Here is a 23,001-nt window from a genome sequence, read left to right as displayed (position 1 = left end):
ATTTCCTTATCTTGCTAATCTTTAGAGACATTTTCCTACTAATACCTAGGCATGTCTCAGAACTATTAACTATGCTGCAGTTAACAAAGAAACAGCCAGACCTGGTGGAGCGAGTGTCTTGCTTATTTGCAATGACTTATAAACCACTTAGATCTGCAGATTTTAAATCACAAATCAAAAAAGCACAAAAAAATACAGCCAATACGTGGAATATCCTGCATCCACTTATCCATAAGAATAACACAGACAGAAGGCTAGTATGTGGCTAAAAACAAGAATCAGTGGATATTTCATCTCAGAGGATGTGGGAGAAAATTATTCCTCATACCAGGTGCCAACACAGTACAGGCCCTATTCTTGCTCACCCAGTGATCACAAGGATCAGCTGGCCCTGTAAAGAATTCATAATTTTTCAGAATTATTGAACAAAGATACCATTTGGTCCTTTGCGATAGGACAGGTTGGTATTTTTTAAAATGAACGATGAAGTAACAGGTACATTACCACAAAAGGTGAAAACAAGTTTCTAGAACATGGTGTTGATCACAGTCCCAGTTTCCTCCTTGCCATCTACCGCTTCGGAAGCTGACACATTTTGAGCAGAAGCACCAAAGTTTGCGGGGGGTTTTGCTGCGTGAAATTTCCCACCAGTCATTGTGTTTCAAAATGCATCTCAGCATTCTAAAATAATCCGCCAGAAGGAGAATTAGAGCTTGTCACACTTGTTTTGCAACATGGGGTGCATTTTTTTAGCACCAGTAGGAGATTGTTCAGCTCAAGATGACTGTTCGTGGAGTTTAAGTGTGTCTGCAAAGCAACTCTGTTCTGCCCTTTCCTGGGCTGCGGAACCATCCTGTCTTGCGTGGTTTGGCTTGGTGGGAACCCATTGCTTCCTGAACCCTACAATAAGTCCTGGCTTCTTGTGGGGGGAGTATACCCCCCCCGGGAAGTGGGGGGCATCCGCCGCTCTGACCCATCCCCCAGAGACTTAGCATGTAGTGCGACCCCAGAGCAGAGCAAAAGGAGGGGATCCGTGAGACACCCATGGCCGAGAGTCTTTGCTCAGGATTGCACGCGAGCTGCAGGCTTGGCAGAGATCTGCTGATGGGTTATTTATTTATTTGTTGGATTTCTACCCCACCCCCCATCAGCCGTAAGGCTCGCCGAGGGGGTTACGGAGTGAAGACGTGCACAATGGAAACTCTGTTCTGTTCGGGGTTCTGTTTTACTGTGAGCCTGACATCTCCCGGCCCCAGCCTGGTACAAGAGGCGAGCACCGGGACAAAGGCTGTTTTGTGCACCTGCCACGTCACCCCGCAGCCGCCTTCGCATAATTTTCTGGAGCACCCAGGCGATGGAGTCTTCCTCCTGTAAACACCCTTCTCCTTGTAATTCCCACTGCGGCTTCCATCTTTTGCATTTCTGCCATTTTCATTTTCCTACTGTGACTATCGAGCGGGTTGTTTCCACGTTAGTCTTCGTCTCATTCATTTCAGTGGGTTTGCTGTAAGTAGAACTAATATGAAGTACAACCCCATATATTTTACTGCTAATATTAGGATCTCCCCCACAAAAAAGAAAAAAAATTCAGGAAGCACCCTTAAAGCAAATAATGTTGAATCCAGGCATTCATTTTTAATGCCCGAACTTGAATGGCAGACAGGTCTGCTCCTGGTCATGCCAAGCATTCTTCATTTCTGCAGCATAATTTAGGGCGAGAAGGGGCCCCGTCGCCTAACCCTAACCCGTGCTGAGTCCTTGTTGCTCTCCAGCTAATTATCGTACAAGCAGATGCACCCTCACTCTGATGCTTCCTTCTCAGGTGTAAAGACACTGAAGTCCATAAGCAAATGCCGCAGCTCGTTCTGGGGTGATTGTAGCCATGAAGATTGGGGGAGGTTGCGCCATGTTTTGTGCAGCTGCATCGACGGATTTGTTGATTTGCTTCCCGGGCAGTCAGGGAACGGAGAAGACCATCTTCTGTGCTCCTGCAGAGCTCTCTCCGCACCCGTCAGGCCCTGACCCTGCTTTTCTCCCATCAGGTCCCCTCCACCATCCATCCTTCCCACGTACCCCTTCCCCTCCTCACGAGCTCTGGAACCTGGAACCAACGGGGATGAGAGTAGGGGGCTCGTGTTGACGCCTCAACTCAAGCCAGGGCAGGCGAGACCCCTGGAGAGGAGCTGCTGCCTTTGAGGGCCGGATCGTGGCCACCACCAGCCCGGGAAAGAGAGCAGTGCTGCAGCGTCGGCGACCGGCTGCCGCCCCCCCTCCCCGCGCGCCATGATGTTTGTTTGGCCGGACCTGCCCGGCCGCGAGCCAAACGGAGCCTGAGAGTCCCTGCTGTCCGGCCCTGCGCCCGCCCGGTGGGTACACCGGTGTCCTGACAGGGCGGAGGCGGGGGACCCCATCTCTCTCTCCCCCTCAGAACAGGAAGGGGGGCCCTCCCACTCTGCTCAGCCACAACCTGCGGAAGGAAAGGGCATTTCCTGTTTCTCGAAGGCGTTGTAGGTTTGTCTTTCAAGTGTTTACAAAACAGCCATTTCGTGTCAACTGATGTTTGTTCCTGGTGATGTTTACAAGACTGCTTCCTCTCGGCCTCGTGGCTCCAACCCCTGCCGGGGGCTAGAGCTGAAGACCCCTAGGCCTCTCTCCCTGCGCCCCCGGCCTTGCCCAGGGGACAGCCCGCCTCATTGCCAAAAGTCCCCCGGCTTTTCCTTCCTCTTGGTCTCGGTTTGAACTCCCCACTCCGGGGCAGCTTTGGGGGCATCCCGAATGGTGGTTGCCATTCCCAAGTGTGCTGCCACAATGCCCGAAACTCTCTCAGCCCTGTGTGGAAAATAAGCAGCGATTTTTCTTAACACACACACACACACACCCCTCACCGATCCACATTTGAGCACGAACGGAGACAGATCCAGCCATGGGAAAAGCCCCTGCTTCCACCCAGCAGGAAAGGTATCTGTATTTATATAGTTAAAAAAAAACTTTAAAAATTACAAAAAAAAACATTCAAAGCTTGGGAAGAGATACTTCCCCTATTAGTCAAGGTGTTTTGATATGGTATTAAATAATGTTCAATAAAATAGTCACTGTTATTTTATTTCAGTGGTATTCTTAGTTGTCAAGTTGTCTTGGAATGGCAAGCGTCTCCAGTTGTATATTGTTGTTGTTGTTGCACCTTGAAATGTCAGCTCAAGGAAAGAAATTCCAGTTGTGGCAAGACAAAGCGCCTTGTGTGGGTAGACCAAGGTGTGGGACCCTGTGCGCCTTTAAAGGTGCATCCGGCCAGGTGTTCGTACTCGCGATGCCGACTCTCCCGCCATCCGTTGGTGAGCTGCTCCGGGAACAGTTTGTCGCCAGTTTCGGGAGTGATGGGAAAGCTGTCTGCTTGGCTGGAATTAAAACCTCACAAGAGTTGGCTGAGAACTGGTGGGAGGCTAAAAGCCAAGAGCTCTGGAGAAGCCGTCGGCAAGAAAGACCAAGAAAGACCGTGTGCTGAGAAGGCCCTGAACTTGGCAGTTGGCGGGGGTGAGGAAGAGGAGACTGAATTGAAGGAATCATGGATTCAGTTGAGAAGGGCTCTGAAGGAAGGCCGTGGGGCTGAAGACCTAGAGGAGACTGAGCTAGAGAAGAGCGAGCAGGTGCACGAAAGACGCTTCACACGATCTCGGCAAGAGAAGGTGGCGTGACTTTGTTTCTTGACCTCACTCGCTCGTGCGGACCGCATCGTCGTGTGAATCCAGGCTGTGAGGCTCAAGGGAAGGCGCCCAATCCTCCAATAAACCCCAGGCTGCTGTTAGGTTGCTCAACAAGCCACACTGTCTGGGTTAAGGCAACACCACACAACACAACACAACGGGCAGGGTGAACTAGGCACCCGGCACAGCACAACAGCCTGAATGAAATCGCCACGCTTGGGCCTGGCTCTTTCTCTGTGGCCCCTTTAGCACAGAGGGGGAAAAGGGGGTGGAGGGCAGGGCTGCACCCCGGTATCTACCCACAGGTTGGGCCTGATGGGGGGGCACCCTGTCTCCTGTGTCCCTAAAAAGTTGGGCGTCCCCTGAATGCTCGCGCTCCGAGACCTGCTTGGCTTTTCTTCTAGAAAGCGGGTCTGGCAGTCAAGTCCCGGTGGAAAGAAATCGACATTTTCTGAGCTCAGGTTTGAGTGCCAGAATAGAAGAGGGAGCACATCCCTCCCACTCAGACCTCCACAAGCGATTCTCTTTGTTTCAGCCGCATACTTGTGGGTGCAGCAGTCATCTCGCTGCCTTTCCCACGGCTCTGGTGGATTTCCCCGCAAACCTGCCAGCGAGGTTTTTGAAAGGAATGACAGGCATTAGGTGGAGCGCCGACAAACTGCTCCAGTTATGCAACTGGGTGGGGGGGACCCAAAGTTGCCACTGCGTCTTCGCGCACAGTCCTTTGCATCTTTCTGCCCAAATGCAAGAAAGACTGCCGAGAATGTGCCACTGAAAAGGAAAGTCGAGCCCTGAAGGGGAGAGATCCCAACTCTGGCACTGCTCCACACGTGTTGCTTTTGGGCCAGGAAGCAACTGCACCCCCGGGGGGCCAAATCCACCTCTCTCTGTGACCCCAACCAGCCCCCCTGTGGTTCTCTAGCTATGTCCCCTCTCCAGAACATTTGGTTTTCCCCCTGCTTTTGGGCAGCATCCTCCACCATCCTGGAAGACTGAAATGCATCTCCGGACATGGACTCCCCTGCCGTACGGACTTTGTGCTAAAATGTGCTGGCCGGTATCGGTACTTTGGCCCACCTTCCAAATTCAGAAGGCATTTTGGAATGTGGCTTCCGAGAGCTGACCTGAGACGGAATGTGCTCTTCTGGTGAAAGGCTTCGGCAGCCACGCTGTCTGAGAGGGGGACCCGGCCCCTCGCCTGACCACCAGAGCCCACGTCGCAGCCCAGCATGAACACACACGGCTCCTGCTCGGGGGTTTATTTGAGCCCACTTGATAGTGCTGGTTTGACAATGCAATGCACACTCGGAGAGCAGAGGTCCCGGCCGCTGGCCGTCCTTGCGGTCCCCTCCAGGGCGGCCAGCGGCGGCCAGGACCAGCCCGGCGCTCACAACACCTTTCCCGGGTTCATGATGTTCTTCGGATCCAGCACGGCCTTGATCTGCCGCATGGTGGAAAGCGCCACCTCGCCGACCTCCTTGCGCAGCAGCTGCCGCTTGCCCAGGCCCACGCCGTGCTCGCCCGTGCACGTGCCATCCAGCGCCAGCGCACGCCTGGGGGGAAGGGGAAGGGTGGAGCAACGCGCAGCCCCTCTGCTGCAGGCGCGCACCTGTGTTTCCACATGCCCCCCTCAGGCACGCACGCACGCACGCACGCTCCACTCACAACCAGCCGCTGCCCGAGGTGTGTCATGGCAGTGTGAGGCCATGGTTAGAGAAGACTTCCCAGCTTGTGGAGGACTACGACTCCCGTGATGCCCAGTGTGCGTGGCTAGTGGCTGGGCATGACGGTGCTGAGGCGGCTTCATGGGGACTGTGGTCCGAGGCAACTCCAGGTCAGAGAGTGCTGGGGGAAGAGAGTTGGGTGGAAGCCTGGGCAACCCAGACTCTGGTCCCTGCTTGGCTGTGAGGCTGCCTGGTGGCACTGGGCCAGCTCCTGACTGTCAGGACAACCTACCTCGCAGGCTTGTTGTGAGGACAAACTGGAAAGGAGGTGTGGACTGTGTAAGTCAGTGTGAAAGGTGGGATAGGAAGGAAGGACCGGACAAAACCAACTCTCCTCCCAGCAAATCTGTTCTCAGACTAGCCAGCTAAACCTGCTGCTTCTCCCTCCTCTAATCCTAAAGCATCCCAGAGAATGGTGGGAGATGGCTCTGGGGGCCTGCCACAAAAGCCCCTTTCTTAGGCCTTGGGAAGCAGGTGGGATCCTTTGAGCGCTGCAGCCTGGGAGGCACTAAGGACCTTCTAGGAACAAGACTTCTATGGCAGGAGCCACCCGGACTCTCCTGCCAGCGCTTTTCCCTTGTCTCTGTGGCAGGGCTGGCCGACCGATGAGGCATCTGTGTGAGGCAGGAGCTGAAGGCGCAGCAGTGGCGCCACACCGCACCGCAGGCAGAGGCCCCATTGCTGCCTCTAGGGGGCGCTGTGCCGAGCCCCACCGCCTGCCTGCCTGCCTGCCTGCCTGCCTGCCTGCCTGCCTGCCGCGGCTTTCAGTGCAGCGAGAAAGCAGCCGATGGGGCTCCGTGCAGCAGCTGCTGCAGTCCTGCTGCAGGGCCCCGGTGTCCCTGCGCTTTCCCGTCGAGAGCTGCAGGACTGGCGCTCTGAGCCATCCCCGCCATGCAGCTCTCCCTCCCGGCCCCCACCAGCTCCAGCCACACAGCCGCAGGGAAGGCAGCCGAGAAGCACATCCCTAGCCAGAGAGTCCCGGTGTTCTGCACTTGGCCGAGGCAGGCCAGGCAGGAAGGCTCGGGCTGCTGGAACACCTCCCACACCCTGCGTGCCGCTTCTGCTTGCCGAGGCTGCCCGTCAGCGGAAACAAGGGCCAAATTGGAGAGGGCGGATCAGGCAGCTCTGCCTTCGGCGTGCCAGCCCAGCCCAGCCCAGCCCAGCGGGACCGAGTCAAACCCAACCTGCCTAGCCGTTCTGCAAACATGGCCACTCTGCCACTTTCTTCCACGTCTTCGGGGTCGAACAAGAGGATGCAGTGGAAGTTGCCGTCTCCTACGTGGCCAGCAATGGGACCTGCGGGAAAACAGGAGACAATTGTTTTCTGCACCGTTGGCCCCATACCGGTCAAACAGTTAATCCAGAAGAATCAGAGCGTGTGTACCAATGGTGTTCTGTGTGTGTATGGGAAGCCAGGAAACACAGAAACAAAAACAAAGTGAGCCAGAAGGGGCCTCCCGGGCCATCTAGTCTGACCCCCGGCTCCAGCTGGCTCCAGGCATGTAATCCCCAACATGTGGTTGCCCGATCTTTCACCGGACACTCTCACTGTAAGTGTTGCCTTTTCCCAGACTGATAATTCAAGAATCTGTGATGTCAGGGCTCTGCGGGCACAACAGCCTTGTGAGGTAGGTGAGAGCTGAGACTATGCTTGGCAAAAGCCTCCCCGGAAAGCTGATGTGAGTCTCCCTGATTGCAATCCAATATGGTGAGCAAGTCCTCACATGTCTGGAGCCCTCTGGCTGTGCTCGATCGCAGCTCCCATGATCCCCAGGCAGCAAGAGCAGAGAATATGCAGCTAGGCAAGAATGGGAGTTGGAGTCCAACACTTCGGGAGACCCCGCGGGGGGAGTGGTCACATTTCCGCAACATCTTTCAGCTTGCAGCTCTCACTGCCGGCAACTGTGCCCTAAGGAGGGGGAACTTCAACTTTGGGGAGGGGGAAGGAACGCACAAAAGGCAAGAATCCACAACAGGGCTGGGGGCGCGAGGGGGGGAGTGTCGGGGGGGTGGACCGAGACCCGGGAGGGCTGGGTTCAGCCCCTAGGCCTGCAGTTCTGCCCCATCAGATAGCACAGATGATCTATACAAGAATCCTGCAGTGTGCCTTCAGCATTCCAGGTAAGGGAAACGATGGCAGGTTCACTCTGCTAAGGAGGACTGACAGCTTTCTAGCAAGGCAGAAGTGCATGGGGAGATTTTCTGGCTTCCAGCATCTCGCCGCTGCTGCTTCCACCAAGCTCCACCACCTGCTCGAAGAAGAGGAGCGTATCCATGCTGACGGTTCTCCCTTCAGCAGCAAGGGAGAAATTACCCCGCCGAAGGGAATGTCTGGTGCCTGACAAGCGGAGGGGGCAGTCCCTGGCATCCCCACTTTGCTCCCAGTATCACTGTACTGACAGCAACAACTACAGCCAACGCTGCAGGCTGCCGAACAAGACCGCGCAGGAGTTGGCTGGGCAACTGACTAGTGCCCCGGCCAAGGACACTGTCGAGAAAAGATGGCGTGCTTTTCTTAAATGAGAATCACCAGAAATGGGACGGGACGGGAAGGAGCCAACCGTTATAGAATGGAGATGGGGTGATTAGTGATTCTGAAAGGCAGCTGAACATCTTTCACAATGCTGTGCTGACCGGAGGATTCTGGGCATTGTTCGCCAACGCATCCGGGGGGCACCGGCTCGGAGAAGGCTGCTCTGCTACTCCTTGGCTAGGGTGGCTTGCAATGACCGTGGCTCTTTCTTTGCCCCAATACATTCATGCTTTCAAATCATGCGTGATGGAAGGAGCATCCATCTCTGACTTTTTCGCTGGGGGAGGTGCAGGGCGTGGGTGGATGGCCGGCGACAGCAAAGCCTGCAGATTTCAAGCAACCCACCCGTGAGCTTGGACTCGAGGAGGTCTTCCTTCGTTTCCAGAAGGATCGCAGGGAGGCACGAGATCGGGACACACACGTCTGTGGTGTAACTCTGCAGGGCGAGAGGGAAGAGGAGGGAGGACGCCCCTTTCAAAAACGCACAAAGCCCTGGAATTCCCTTGCCTGGCTGTTAGGTTATTGGTCTCCCCAGTTTGCCTCCTGGGAAGGGCGCTTTCTGACCAGCAGTCATTTTGCGAGAAAGCCAGCGGCTCTCTCACAAAGCCCCAGAATACCCTTTCCGGCTGCCGATCCAAAATGTGGGGATCCCACTGTGGCTCACTCTCATCCCCTGTAACTGAGGTGACAGCTTTCAGAAGAGGGGACTTCATTGTTTGAGGAGGAAGAGAAGCGCCACAGAGAGTGATTGGGTAACTCGGAAGAGTAAGCCAAGCCGCGGAGTGGAAGAAAGGAGCAGCAGTGCCCGGGCGCAGCAGTGCTTGCCCTTCTCTCCTGCAACGCACCTTCCGGCCTGGGCGAAGGGCCAGGGCTGCATAAAAAGCGTTGTGCCGGGCCGTCCACAGCTGGTTGCGAGCCTCTTGCTCCCGCGCCCACACGAAGTCCGAGCCGCCGTTTGACTGCACAACCTCCCCTGCGGAGACAGCCGTGTGTCACTGGCCCGCGGCTGCTGTGCCCCCCAAGGAGGACGAGAGCTTTGCAGCGCAGGAGCGGCAGCGGTGGCGGCGGCTGAGAGCACAGGCCGGCCAGGTGCTCCAGGGTCCTTCCCACTGGGAACCGCGCTGGAGCCTTCCGGGCACGAGGCAGGCGCTTTGAGGGACGGGCGCTTCTGCCTGCGGGCCCCTCCCGGGTCGGGGCGCAGCGCCCCTTGTCTCCCGGGGCGGACCTACCGGCGGCTTGCACCTGCTCCTGCACGCTGCACTCGGAGCCGTGGAACTCCAGGAAGAGGGTGGGCGCCTCGGCATAGCCCAGGCCGCTGTAGCGGTTGCAGGCCCGCATCATGACGTCATCCAGGAACTCTGGAGGGAAAGGCGGGGGGGGGAGAGGAGGCTGTTGGAGCAAGACACGGGGCCGCGTGATGCGGAACGGGGAGCGACGGCCCGCCCCGAATTCGGAACGCTGGGGGCAGAGTTCTGGGTGCACGGCAGGCACCCTTCGTGGCCTTGGCTGGCTGGGGCCGGAGCCACAATGTGGCGAGGGGGTGGGAAGGGGGGGCGCATTTTTTCGCAGCAGGGGTGCTGCGGAAAAAATGCTCCCATGTCGCGCCGGTGCTCTATCGACTACGCTGGCTGCCCATGGACGTCTGGGCCCAATTTAAGGTGCTGGTGATGACCTATAAGGCCCTACACATGGATACCTGAAGGAGCGCCTTCTTCCCCATGTGCCGGCCTGCCCCTTGAGATCTGAGGTGGGGGTCTTTCTCTGGAGGGAAAGTCCTCTTGGAGGGAAATTCGGAGGGTGGCTACCCAGAGAAGGGCCTTTTCTGTGGTGGCGCCCCAACTTTGGAACACGCTCCCCAAGGAGGTTTGCCTGTCACCATCACTTTATTCTTTACGGCATCAGGCAAAGACCTTTTTTATTTTCCCAATATTTTAACAGTTAATTGGTTTTATCCTTGATTTTATCATCATTTATCAGATGTAGTTTGTTGTGTGTTGTTTGTTGCTTTTTTTGGTGTGTTGTGTTTTGTAAGCCATCCAGAGACTTTTAGTATTGGACGGCATCTAACAACTTAAATAAATAAATAAATAAATAAATAATAAATAAATAAATAAATAAATAAAATAAATGCATGCATGCATGCTGTGGGGCTGAATCCCACCTCCGGGGCCACATCCCAGTAGTGGACAGGGCAAAGACAAGGGGGCGGGAGCAGACTGGCCCCCAAATGCAGTGCTGCCTCGGCTCACGAACGCCTCAGTTCATGACCAAATCGGGTCGCAAACAAAAATTTCATAAAAATTTTGACTCAGGTTGCGAACTCTGCGTCAGGTGGTGACTGCTATCGCAGCCATCAGCCGTGACTGCGATGGGCAGCGGGGGTCTTTCCTGCAGGAGCATAACCGTGGTCTCGGCCATCCCCCTGCCCAGCACGACGGTGCCCGTCTCTCCCCTGCCAGCGTGCCAGGGTGACGGGCACGTGCAGGGGTGGGGGCGCGATCGCGGTCGTGCTGGGGGGGTGGGGAGATGGCCCCGCTCGCGCTCGGCGGGGGGAATGGCCGCGATCCTTGTTGCTCTTTGTCACTTTGCTTCACATTTTTCTGATTTAAAAAATGGTTACAGAACGAATTAACCTTATTCACATTGACCCTTATGGGGAACTTTGACTTGGCTCACGACCAGTTTGGGTCACAACCAGAGTCCTGGAACGGAGCAAGTTCGTGAGCCAAGGTGCCACTGGACCAGCATTTCTAAGCCTTACTAAGAATTGAGCTTCAAGGAGAGCTTCAAGGCAACCTCTCTGGATGGCTGGCGGAAAAGACCACAGAAAAGGTCGGGGAAAAGGCAGCATGGAGATGGCCCTCTGGGAAGCCTTGGGATGGGATCCCCGGCGAGCTAGGGCTGAGGCTGGGCAGCCTACGGATTCTCATGATTCTGTGCATTAGCGCAGGCCTCTCCGTGGAGCAAAGCGTCTTTTGGGTTGGACGAAACAGCTTGGCTGACGTGCTCTCCAGGCCTCCCCCTCCCGCTGCGGGTGGAACGGTGCTCTGGGACATCGCAGCAGCCCCGCCAATCGCCGGGAGCCCCCCGGCGTGGGAGCTACGTGCCCAGGACACGAGGCTGCCGAGAGCTGCGGGGTTCTTCCAGACAAGGCTTTGGCTGGGCAGCCTTATTCACGGACATGCAGATGGGGTGGGTCTAGCCATTGTCACTATCTCTGCTTTGTAGCCCGCCTGCCCACGGCATCCTCCAGCTCCTTTCTTGTTGTAAAAACGTCCACAAAGGCAAGAAACAGTCGCCCAGTGGCCCTGGCCTACAAGGAGACCTTGGCCAGCCATTGTCTTGACTCTCTGATTTTGATTGATTGATTGATCGATTGTTTTCTAGGCTGTCCCATTACTGAAGTTTTGGGACAGTTTGACAATAAAAAAATATAAACACAGCATCCTAAAAATTCAACTAACAATAAAGCCCCAATTAAAACAGCTGGGCCTTAAAACACTGGGATTATAAAAATGGTTTTGGCCGGGTGCCGACAAGAATAAAGTTGCCCGGTGAACCCCTCTGGGGAGCAAAGTCCACAATTGGGGCGCCACCACAGAGAAGGCCCTCCTCCAGGTAGTCACCTTCCTCATCTCCTCCACGGAGGGCTCCCGGAGAAGGGCGCCTGCCCCAGACCTCAAGGGGCAGGCAGGCACACCTGGAAGGAGACACGCCTTCCGCCAGTGGCAGGCACAATTCTTCTTGGAATGCTCACAATGCCAAGGACCTGCCCCTGCTAAAATGATAAACTCTGCCAAGATACAGCAGGCCGCTGTAAAACACCCAAGCCATTCTGGATCAGCAGACGGAGGCGAAGAGGAGGAAGCATCCCGATTCTTCACTGGCCACGCGCCTGCCTCCCCCGCATTCCCCTTCCCTGCCTGCCCACCCGTCTCCCGGAGAGCCCCATCCGACTCACCAATGCGGGCAACGGGGATGCCTATTTGGAGAATCTGCACCGTGCTGCCCACAGCCGCCTGCACGCTGGGAAAGGCGCAGACCGCCGCCACGGTGGCTTCGGGGATGCCGTGCAGGCGCAGCGTGACTTGGGTAATGAGGCCGAGGGTCCCCTCCGAGCCGACAAAGAGCCCCGTCAGGTGGTAGCCGGCAGCGCTCTTCCTGCGAGTGAAGAGCGAGTGACCGCACAGGTTCCCGGCCCGCGCCCTGCGTGGGACAGCGGCGTCTCCTGTCGGAGCAAGCTGCCGGGCACGCCAGCCTCAGGGGGCTCGGCCCACTGGGGACCGAACTCCCGGGGGCCGCGATGGGAGTGGCTGAAGGCCACGGGGGCGGAGCCAAAGGCCACAGGGCTGCCATGAGCCTCACACCAGCTGTGCCCAGGCAGGTGCCGCCCAGATGTGTTCGACTTCAACCCCCCTCCCAGCACACCTGTTGGCGAAGGCTAGTGCATGAGCCGGACAGTCGAGGGCTGTTCAGACCAGCACATCTGGAGAGCACGGGGCGGGGGAGGCAGCCGGTGACCCCTTTCCCCGTGGGACTCCTCCTCTGTTGCCCCTCGGCTTTGCAACGCCCAAGAGCTTCGTGGGAGCTCTCCGTGGTGCTGAACTCCACTCCCAAGGGGGCTCGTGGACATGCCGCACTGGGGACAAATCCGAGGAAGCCGAGAATTTGAATGACAATGGAGGGGAAACCCCATGGGCTGAGAAGTGGCTGGCACCCCGTGGCAATTGCGCTCCGTGGCATTTCCATTTGGGGCCTCTGCCGTCTCTGGTTTTGCATCATACCGCATTTCATTCTTTGAAATATTTGCATGGCGTTCTATATTCCGTCTCCTGCGGCATTGTACTGTTTTAACTGTACCTTTGCCTGTACCTGGTGCATTGCCTTGGCCACTGGGGAAAGGGCTGGTGAGAGCCGAAGGCCAGTTGGTGCATGCCAAACGTTCTGGCCTTCGACTCTCACCAGCTCTTTCCCGGTGGCCAAGGCAATGTGTCAGGTCAGGGAAAGCAATTGCAAGCTAACCCCATGTGTTTCTTAACCCCCCCCCCAATTATGCAGCAAAAAGTCTGAATTCTGCAACTGGTGTCAATCAGGGCTGGGCAGAATGTAGAGCGGAATCTTGACTCCCAGATGTTTCTCAATAGCAAGAACCAAAACGGCTGGAATGTAGTTGCTGAGCAAGATTCCTCCAGGGGGAACTGCAGGCTTCATTCTAGGACTGATCATGAACCCCTAGCGGAGGATCCCTAGCACTCATCCGTCTGCCTGAGGCAATGTCTCGCACCCGGCTCCAACTCACGGATCTCACAATCAAGCCAAGCAGCACTGCTGCAGCCCAGGCCTTGGCCCTTCCCACTGCAAAGGACTCAGCTGTGCCCAAGCTGCATTTCAGACAAAGTCCATCTCATTTCTTCTGAAATGAAAACCATTTTGCATCGTTTACTCCGAGTCTTATATCAGACTCTTTTACTTTTGCAAGCCGCCCTGAGACTGCGGCATATACACGTTGAAATTAATTAAAGTTTTGTCAGCTGCAAAGGCAGGTGTGAGGCTGCCCAGGTGCCTTTTGTGGGGAGCGCATCTCCGTGGCCCTGTGGGTGCAAACGGGCTTCCTGTCCCCAGAAACCCATGGAGACCAAGCTACGCCAGGCAGGTGCGGCACCAGCACGTGCAGAAGAAGCGGCTCAGCAGGCTGCCCACATCGCAGAGGGAACCAGTGGGGGGAGAGCGTGCGCTCAGGAGAACGCCGCAGCGGAGGGGGCCGGCGTGGGCGTAGCGGTGCCGGCGACTCGAGGTGGGCAGGAAAGGAAGGGTCGGCCCAGCAGAGGGCTGCGCACCTGCGGGGGGGGGGGGGCGAGAGGCGTACCTGGGCCGCCGGTTCTGCCCAGCCGTGTGCAGCACCCTCCCGTCGGAGAGCACGACCTGCATGTTCAGCACGTTCTGGCGCATGGTGCCGTAGCGCACGGCGTTGGTGCCAGAGGCCCCCGTGGCAGCCATGCCGCAGAGAGATGCGTCGGCCCCGGGGTCTGCGGAGGAGATGGGACAGTGGGGTGAGCCCACCAGGCGGGCCCCAGACTGCCTCTGCCAGGGGCCCTCTGCTGGGAGCGCAGCCTGCAGGACTGTCCTCCCTCGGATGGCGCCCTGTGTTTGACAGACTGTGTGGCCTAGAGGTTAGAGCGCTGGCCTCGGGCTGGGGAGGGCCAGGGTTCCACTTGGCCATGTTACTCACCTGGCCAGCCACTGACTCCTCAGCCTACCCCACCCCACAGGGTTGTTGTGAAGATTAAATGGCAAGGAGACTCCCTCTGCTCCATGGAGGGGCAGGCATGTAAGAAAAGCATAAATAAAATAATATTTGAAGGGCCATCCAGTCCAATTCTATTTTAAAGAATGTGTTTTGGCTGCATATTTTCATGCATCTGTCTTATTATCGCTTTCATCAAGTCTTTAAAGATTTTGAAACTATTTTCATCCCTATGATTGTCAGCCAGCTGAGCTTCGTTCGCCTGGTGGAACAGCAGAGCATGTGTCCATTAATGCATCGTGCCTGCAGCTTGTTTGAGATATTCTTTGCATCAGCTCTGCACAAGAGCTTGAAAAGACTGACACTGGTCACCTGGCCACCCTCTTGCAAGCCACAGTGCCCTATCTTTTTATTTATAATAAAAAGACGCAGTGATGGACGGGCTAGAAATATCCCAAATAAATAAATAAAGATTATTTCAAAAAGTGCACCACTGCATGTAAATTAGCAGATGTTGCGCACACTGGTAAAAATAACTCTGCGTTAACTGCATGCACATTCTGTGCCGCTCAGCACCTTCCGTGTCCTCTTTCCCCCATTTTGGGCCATCCAAACAGGGCCAGCCTGCCACTTTCAGCAGGCCGTCTCCTGGGGCTACCATGATTTTCCCAGAATTGCCCAGAAGCCAGTCCTACCGACGGGAAACCAGAGTCCGCTGCCCCTCAAGAAGCTGTTCAGAGCCTTCCGGGTCACGCCTGGCTCCACCACAACGGTGAAGTCCTCGGGGTTCAGCTGAGAGACCTGGTCCATTTGGGTCAGGTTGACGCACACACCGCCCTGTCCGCAGAGGGCAAACACGAGGTCAGCCCCAGGGCAGCTGTTCTGGGAGGGAGAGAGGAGTGGGCCCGACACGGGGCAGCCCCACACCACCTCGCCGCCTTGCCCCAGCCCAGCCATGCTCCGTGCTCAGCGCCCCCCCCCCACCTCCTGCTTGCCACTGTGCCCCCCACCCTCCAGGGCCAGCATCAACGGCCAGTAGGGCCAGCCCCCTGCTGAGGTGCACACCCGGAGTTGCTCCTCCTTGCCTCCGCTGCGGTCCGGGGCTCACCTGCCTCTCACCTTCACCCAGGTGATGGGGGAGGCAGAGGAGGGGGAGGTGCCCTGGCTCCCCCACTCCCCCGCCTCTGCCTGCCAAGCTAGCCAGGGGTGGCCGGGATGAGGAAGAGGGGGAAGAGCGGCTGGGAACCACCGCAGTGGGAGGGAGGACTCACAGAGGGAGGGAGCATGGGGGGTCTTGCCCAAGGGCCCTCCAGCACCTGCAGCTGGCACTGGGCCGCCCATTTACCTTGCCAGGCGCCGGCCATACCTGGACAGCGTTCACACCGCCTTCTAGCCCAGTGCCCGTGCCGTAGGGGATGATGGGAACTCCCCGGCTGTAGCACTCGGCTGCCAGCAAGCTGACCTGCTCCACATTCTGGGGCCAAACCACGGCGTCGGGGGGGCAGCACCTGAGAGAGAGGGACAAGGTGCGACAGCTGCCGGAGCTGGGGAAGAGCCGGGAGGCCTGGCGCACAGCGGGAGAGGAGCCGGGGTCCTGGACGCGGGTGCCACGCCTCCCCCGCCACCAGCGTCCTCATCCCGCAGCAGATCCGGCACAGGGAGGCTCTGCGCTTGAAGTTGTCCCGTTCGCTTTAGCAGATCGCTCTTCTGCAGGATGAAGGGCAAACCTGGTGGCTCCGATCCAGGTAGGAAGTGCGGCGGGGAAGAGCTAAAGCCCCACCCCACACGATCGTGTCCAGTGACAGCTCAGAGCCGCTGCACTTCCTCTGGAGCGCAACAGGATAAAGGAGCCGCTAGCTGTGGGGGTCTGAGCCCCACGGTGGTGGGAGGGCAGACTCACGGCTTTTCAGCCCAGGGCCCGCTAGAACCCGGAGTGGGCACTGACATGCCTGCTGCAAACACCCCGTCGCCTGGCTGAGAGCAGCCCAGCAATGCCCTGGCTCAAGGCCCAGGCCCTGCCCTCGCCTCGACTTCCTGACCTCCGCCCATTCCATCCTCTTCCCTTGAGGCCCTTTTCAACCCGGGGCCCTTCCAGATGTTTTAGACCTCCCCTGGGCCCAGCTGCATACTTGGAATCTGGGAACATTTTGCTCGTGTTACTGGGCAACGATGCTTACGTATCCCAGAGTGTCCGTTCACATGGACAGCTATGAAAATTAGGTCAAAGGGGGCATCAAAGGGGGCTGCTAATTGCTAGCAATTAAACTAGTTCTTTATTTTGCTTCTGATCATGTTTTCAATTTTTTGTTCTTAACAGATTTTCTCAATTTCTGATTATCTCTTTGGTAAATCTTGTAAGGGCCTTTGGCTAATTGCAATAAAACATGACTGGAGTATTCCTTCAGCTGTTTGCAGTCTTCCCAGAGAATGCTGGTTAGCAACAACTTTCAGCGACTAGGGAAGGCTCCATGAAATGTAGCCCAGCACAACGCACGTGTGCAAACGTGAGTAACAACGGAGAGGGGAAAAACGCGCAAGCCATCAAGTGGTGGAAAATGGCAGTGCATGGCTATCACAAAGAACCCAGGATTCATCCCTGCCAAGAGCCGAATTCCACCAGTGGGTCTGGGGACAGTTTGGCACAGCTTTTGCAACATGTGGCCGAACAAATGGACCGGCTGGAAACTCGTGCCTTTCGCCAGTCACCTCCAGTAAGGTAGAGCCTGGGTACTGGTTTGTCCTGAGCACAAGTGATTCGGTATCGAGCATTTTTTATGGAGAGCAAGTAAAATTAACTGGTTGCTGCAGCAGCTGTGGGCGCAAGAAGCCTTCCCCAAGCTGGTGCCCTCCAGACGCTTTGGGGCAGAATTCCCAGCACACCTAGCCATTGCTAGGTGGAGGGCAGTTGTCGGCAGTTGTCGGGTCAGGCTGTGCCACTCTCTCCGTATGCTTGAGAAAGACCTGCAAAGTTTGCTGCAGAAATCCAGTGCTGTAAGCAACCTTTTTTGCGGGCTCAGTCCGTACTTTGCCCGGAGGTGTCGAGCTACACTGGGCACGGGTCTTGCCAGCGACGGTCTGCTGTTGGAAGCTCTCCCTGTTGCAGTGCAAAGTCTTTTCACATAATTTGCTTGAGAATGGGCAGCTAAGACCATTAGCAATTTGAAGCAAAAGACCTGATCCTGGGAAAAAGCACTTGCGAGAACGGGCCGCTGATCCCATCATCCCCTCGGCTGGCACGGCTTTTGCATCCTCCCTGGCTGCATAGCTATGCGGGTTGCTGAGACAAACTCCCGCACTTGCGTGTTCGCCGTGGTCTATTTCCTGGTGCTTTCGTGATGCTAGGCACACCTTGGCCACCTCCGCTAGACCAGGGCTCGGCAACCTTTAACACTCAAAGAGCCGTTTGGACCCTTTGAAAGAAAACTCCGAGAGCTGCAAACCCCTTTTGACATCTAAAATGAAGATCACACTGCATATATCGTTTTTCACCTTATTGCTATGTATCTCTTCATTATGATTTAGGTGCAGCTCTTGTTCAGTCTCTAAACACTGTTATTTTTATTCTTACATTATAAACTAGTAGGACACCTTTCATATATTTTGAATAGGAGAACAGCTTCCTGCAGAGTCAAAGTCAGTGCTAAAGGGCTGCATGCATTAAACAGCAAACCCCATAAGCTCGTCAGCAATAAAGCAAATGAATCTACCCACATACCATTAAACGTTTGGTTTTCTTCAGAAACTTTTCTTTTCTTCGATTTATCCATGGTTGGCCTGGGGTGGGCAGGGGGGTGTGGGGGAAGCTCAGTAAATCAGAGCAGATTGTGTTTAGTGACTGATTAGCAGATAAACAGTCAAGTGCTGTGAATTGTGACAGGTCCCAAGCGCAGCTTTTATCATTCAGAGGAAGGAGATGACACTGGGACAAAGAGAATCCTTGCAGCATGTTCAGTGTAACATGAGGGCCTGCAGGAAGCTTGTTTAGCAGCGGGATGTAGCGATTTACTGAACCGGCGAGGCTGCCTGAGTGGAGCTTCGAGCAGATCGGCGGCTGTGCCGGCGCATTTTGAGCGACGGAGCCGCAGCGGAGGGGTTCGAGCCACGTGTGGCTCCAGAGCCGCAGGTTGCCGACCCCAGAGCTAGACTGTCTGTGTCGATATCCCGACCTCTCCAGTCCAGATGCTTAGGTCCCCCAGATGCACAGAGCTACTTCTCCTTCCTGGGACACTGCAGCACCCATGGGATGCTAGGAAATGCCACCGTACCTGTGCATGGATTCATCGTGGCCGTGATGCTCACGAACAGCGGCTGCCGTGGCCACGTTGGAGCTCCCCACCACAGCCCTCAGTGAATCGAGGAAGCCTTCCGTCAGCCACTCCTGTGGAAGGACACAAGGCACACTGTAGAGAAGGCAGGGGACAGGGGACAGGTGCGGAGGTGGACAGACCTGCACGACGCGCAAGCCAAGCTCTTTACAATCTGTGCTGCCATCGGGTGAGTGAAGGGCAAGGGCAGGAAGCAAAGGTGAAATGCTCCAGTCCACGGGACAACCAGGCTGCAGATGCTCTCGCTGGTCGGAGAGACTTCGCTCAGAGGCAGGACCAGCTTGCTTGCAGATGGTCCCAGGTTTGATCGCTGGCATCTCCAGCCTGGGCTAGAAAAAAGCCCATCCTCAGACCCTTGGGAGCAGCTGCCGGTCATTCAACAGTCCTGGGATGGATGGATGGATGAACGGCTGGACTGCAGAACTCCATTCTCCACCGTCTGATGTTCAGTCTGGCCCTCCAGGGACCTAGGGTGGCTGTACCCCATTTCCCTATCCATTCTCGGATTTTGTGCCTCCCTTTCCTCATTCCTCTCCCAGCCCCTGATAAAAGCGTTATTCAAAGATTTGCTAGCATTTTGCGGTATCTTGTGTAAATCCAGCCCCCTGTCTGAAAAAGGCTCAACAGCACAAGAACATGGGGAACCACCAACTGTCTGTATTTAATAGGCCCCAAAACCTTCTTTCCAGTACATGCGTGTCACAGACTCTGTATGTGACTGGCCAGCTTGGCTGGTCGTTGCACTTTGAGTCAAAGCAAGCTGTGTCATGGATCTTGTCGACCTGTGGCCCACGTTTAAAAATACTTGCTATTGGCAAATAAATAAAATACACTGCATGTGAAGCAGGAACGGAACAGGGAATGGGCTTTAGGATCTATAACTGAAGTTTCAGTGAATCTCAGATTAAGTCTTATTAAGCCTCTTTAATCAGGGATTGTCTCTATCATCTTAGCCATGTCTGTTAATTGCCTCTTTTTGGGAGCAGGTTATAATATGGATAAACTTAGCAGCTGAACACTCTTTAATATTTGCAAATGCACACATTCACCCAGATTACGGACCTCTTCCCTAGCAGATAAATGCATCGTTGGTGTAAATTAATTTTCCACAGCCTTTTGATGGCTTTTAAAAAACAATCATATTGTACTGAAATATTTCTTTTCAAAAATGATTTGAACAGTTTGCTGCAATAGCCCTAACAATGTAGAGCAACCCAGTCCTAGGCAGGTTTACTCTGAAGCAAGCCCCACTGTGTTCACTGGAAATATTTTAAACCAGTCTCACCAGTACACGGGGATTAGTTTCCTCTGCAAGAGTGGTGGCCCTCCCTTTGCTAAAACATTTTAGCAGTGTGGCGTGACCCCCTTGCAGATGAGACAGGAGCCCTTTGACACTGGCAGAATAGACCACCTTTAAGGTTCTTTCCAACTCTAGATTTTCAGCCAGCCTTGTGTATTTAAACTTAAACTTTTATTTATTTAAAACTTTTCCATCCTATCCCATCACAGACATCTCAGGACAGTTTACAACAAACTGATACAATAAAAATAGAAATAGGAGTAACCCCCCCCCCATTTTGGCCTCCTCCAGGCATGCTGCCTGGGAATGATGGGAGTTGTGACCCCATCAAACACCTGCAAGGTGCAATGCTGGGGAGAGTAAGCCTTTTTTTGCACTTTCTTTGCACAGGCCCCGCACTCCCATGTTCCATGCCACCTGCGACACTGGCCTGAAGTGCCGATTCTGCCCGCCTGCCCTTGGGAGCTAAGCAGGGTTGGGCCTGGTTGAATACTGGATGGGGAATGTGGTGGATCATGCAGAGACCTTGGGCTATGGGCGGTACGGAATAATACTAATAACATGGTGATGATGTGCGCTTGCATCTGCAGCCTGGCCATCTTCCGCCTAGCTTCCTGTTTGGCAGCTCCTTCCATGCCCCGCGGCTCTTGCTGTTCCCCCTCCAGCAGAACGAGTCTGAAAAAGCCAGAGAACAGGCAGAGCCCGGCCAGCAAGTTCTTCTCCCCGCTGCCGGGAAGCATGACCGGCAAAGCGATTTTTTTCTTCCTTCCTTCCTTTTTTTTTGCCCTACGGAGGAAAAATGGATGAACTCTGAGGTGCCCCAGTGATGGCACATGTGGTACAGCCCTCTCTTGGGATGGCAGCAAATCCAAATGCAGGGAGGGGAGAGCTACTCGTGCGTTAAAGTCCCCAGAAGCAATCTCCCTCCTTCATGTGGCAGTCAAGCATAGAAAGGACTTCTTCACGGATCTCCAACACCCGTTCGGAGGAGGGGCGGGGGCTGCACCACACCCGCTTGCAGCCGCAGTCCCGCACACCCCGAAATCGCCCGCCCGCCCCCGCCGCACCAACAGGCCGCTCCACCTTTAACCGAGCGCCTCGCCAGTCCGCCTTATCTCACTGCTTGCAGCATGGCCTTTTTTTAGCGCTGGCCAAACTGTCCAAGCCCTTGGCTAATGCAAGCCCGACAGCCTCTTCCGGGCAAGCAGCTTGTGCTTTGGATCCGGTGGGGCCCTTGGGGCCATCAGAGGGCCATCGTGGGCAGAAAACCAACAGGTAAAGCTACCTCTGCCAGGGCAGCTCGCCTATCCAAGGCGAGGGCAGAGAGGAGGCGGAAACACGGAGTTGTTTTGCCTGCTCGGAGAGCAAAGTTCCTCCTTGCCCTCAGCCCCTCCTTGCAAGCGGAGTTAATGGACGCAGGACCCGAGTCTCAGGTTGCACGTGGGAACGCTCCCCGCCAAGGGGCTGGATCCAGACTGGGTCTTACGTAGAGCAGACCCGCTGAAAGCCGCGGGGCTTGACGTCGCCTCCGAGGTCGTTCGTTTCAGTGGGTTTACTCTAGGCAGGACCACCGCGGCTCCGCCAGGGCTGACGGCAGCTCCTTCTGCCCCCCGCCCGCCCTACCTTGGCGGCTCCTTGCGAGTAACTCCTCGCCGCCCAGCGCAGCGTCCGCCGCAGAGCCATGGCTGCCCGCAGGGACAGGAGGCAGGCCGGCCCGGCCGAGGCACTGGCCGGAAGGGGGAGGGAAGGCGGGGCCGCCGCCGCGGCTTAAGGTGGGCCGGGAGCGCGCGCCGGCTGGCCCCCGTCGCCGCAGCAGAGCGCGAGGAGGAGCCGTCTGCACATGCTCAGCGGCACTCGCGCCTTGGCTTCCGCCACGGGCCTCCGGGCCAGAGCGTGCGCGCCAGTGCAACTGCGAGCGCTCACACGCGGGGCGGAAAGGAGGACGGGCCTGGGGAGCCGGGGGGGGCCGGGGGGGCTGGCCCCTCTCGATTAGCCCGGAGAGGAGGGTCCCCCCCGCCCTCCCCGAGCGGGCACAAAGACCTGGCGGTTCAGAGCAAGGCTCAGGGATGCCCTGGGACCAAGGTGGGCCGCGGCGCTTGCCGGGGGAAGCTGGCGAGGAGGAGGCTTGCGCAGGCAGTGAAGGAGGCGATCGGCGTAGCGAGCAAGGATCCGTGCGGACTCCCATCGCTTTTTCGTGGGTCGAGCAGTCCTTCCCGGAATGCTCTCCTTTCCTTTTTTATTCCAGTGTAGGTGCGGCTGAAATGAGTCTTCTGTAAACAGCGCCATGAACGGGGCCTGCCATTTTTATTTCATTTTGCTTATTAAAGGTTGATATCGCTCAGTAGCTAAGGCGCTCTGCTCGGTTTTCAAAGAGGACGCCCCTAAATACACAATATAATAAGGTAATATGGAACCAGCTAGGACATTAGAATTATTTTCACCAATAACGGCAGATCCCAGTATCCATGAAAAGCCTTACCATGTGCTGATTTGAATAGAAATGTAAAAAAACGTAGGCACATTTTTCATGTTCTGCCTGCTCGGGGGTCAGAAGTAGGGGCCAAACCCAGAAACCCACCCCTTGGATGAAGTCAAAAGTGCTTGGCTGGAAGAAAGCTGTGTGCTGTCTAGAAAAGCCATCAAAGAGGGGATTATGCCCACGAAGCAACTCGCCTTATTTATTTGGACAAAGTGTAGATTTAGAAAGCTTTCTCTTTCTTGAAATTCAAATCACAGAGGGGCCTGCACACTACTTATTTTGAAAGAATGCTTTGAAAATGGTTTGAATCTATTAGGAACTAAGCCATGTGGAATTGGCTCTATCGATTCCCCCACCCGCAACAAATACGTTTGATCATTGGAAAAGCTTTTGAGGTATTTATGCAGTTTGTAAATTTGGCACAGTGTGCTTTTTAGTCTTCTTTCCTCAGCGTAAATGTCAAGAGTCATGTCAGCAGAAGGCATTCAGAAGCCAGAAACATTTCCAAGTTCAGTTTTTCTGGAAAACGTCTTAAGGAAGTAGTGGCATTTCCGCCCAAGTAGCCTAGGCTGAGTGCTTTGGGGTGCCACCATGACACCCCGTGAGAGCAGCATTGTGCTGGATGCTGGCAGAGATGTACTACCCGTGCTTGGCCCAGGTCCTCCTGGGCAGCTAAAAGGTGGGATCTGGTCCCA

At 55.7% G+C, this 23,001-nt stretch overlaps 2 protein-coding genes across 4 annotated transcripts in view; one reads left to right on the top strand and one right to left on the bottom strand.

Annotated features, from left to right (window-relative positions):
* Positions 1–3,103, top strand: part of ZNRF1 (zinc and ring finger 1) — a gene marked incomplete at its 5' end in the record, with an annotated part of 28,923 nt that extends 25,820 nt beyond the window's left edge. The window contains one exon of the mRNA XM_044433920.1: positions 2,043–3,103. The remainder of the gene's footprint in view (positions 1–2,042) is intronic.
* Positions 3,104–4,945: 1,842 nt separating this feature from the next.
* LDHD (lactate dehydrogenase D) lies at positions 4,946–21,533 on the bottom strand. Of its 3 annotated transcripts, none has more exons than XM_044434054.1 (11): positions 21,451–21,533; positions 18,468–18,580; positions 15,548–15,710; positions 14,898–15,039; positions 13,825–13,984; positions 11,920–12,119; positions 9,188–9,316; positions 8,804–8,931; positions 8,304–8,394; positions 6,610–6,721; positions 4,946–5,254 (listed from the first exon to the last, which is right to left on the bottom strand). In XM_044434054.1, exons 1-11 carry the CDS (start codon positions 21,508–21,510, stop codon positions 5,089–5,091), a joined length of 1,464 nt encoding a protein of 487 aa, XP_044289989.1. In that variant the 5' UTR covers positions 21,511–21,533; the 3' UTR covers positions 4,946–5,088. The 3 variants fall into 3 exon arrangements, with proteins under 3 accessions (XP_044289989.1, XP_044289990.1, XP_044289987.1); XM_044434055.1 differs by having other exon boundaries at positions 15,569–15,710; XM_044434052.1 differs by lacking the exon at positions 4,946–5,254 and having other exon boundaries at positions 5,261–6,721; positions 15,569–15,710.
* Positions 21,534–23,001: the final 1,468 nt, after the last annotated feature.

This window comes from Varanus komodoensis, unplaced genomic scaffold (genome assembly GCF_004798865.1).
Source record: "Varanus komodoensis strain SLA01 unplaced genomic scaffold, ASM479886v1 scaffold27, whole genome shotgun sequence".
Classification (NCBI taxonomy): domain Eukaryota; kingdom Metazoa; phylum Chordata; class Lepidosauria; order Squamata; family Varanidae; genus Varanus; species Varanus komodoensis.
Note: the sequence above shows the minus strand (reverse complement) of the source record. Positions and strands in the feature narration are given on the sequence as shown.

What these genes read in the sequence shown, in the direction of transcription:
- LDHD (XM_044434052.1), bottom strand. Translation starts at nt 21,510, where the DNA reads ATGGCTCTGCGGCGGACGCTGCGCTGGGCGGCGAGGAGTTACTCGCAA. An exon ending in GCGGTGTGAACGCTGTCCAG is followed by an intron (nt 15,040 to 15,568) that starts GTATGGCCGGCG and finishes CTCTGCGGACAG; the next exon opens with GGCGGTGTGTGCGTCAACCT. An exon ending in CGGACTCTGGTTTCCCGTCG is followed by an intron (nt 13,985 to 14,897) that starts GTAGGACTGGCT and finishes TCTCCTCCGCAG; the next exon opens with ACCCCGGGGCCGACGCATCT.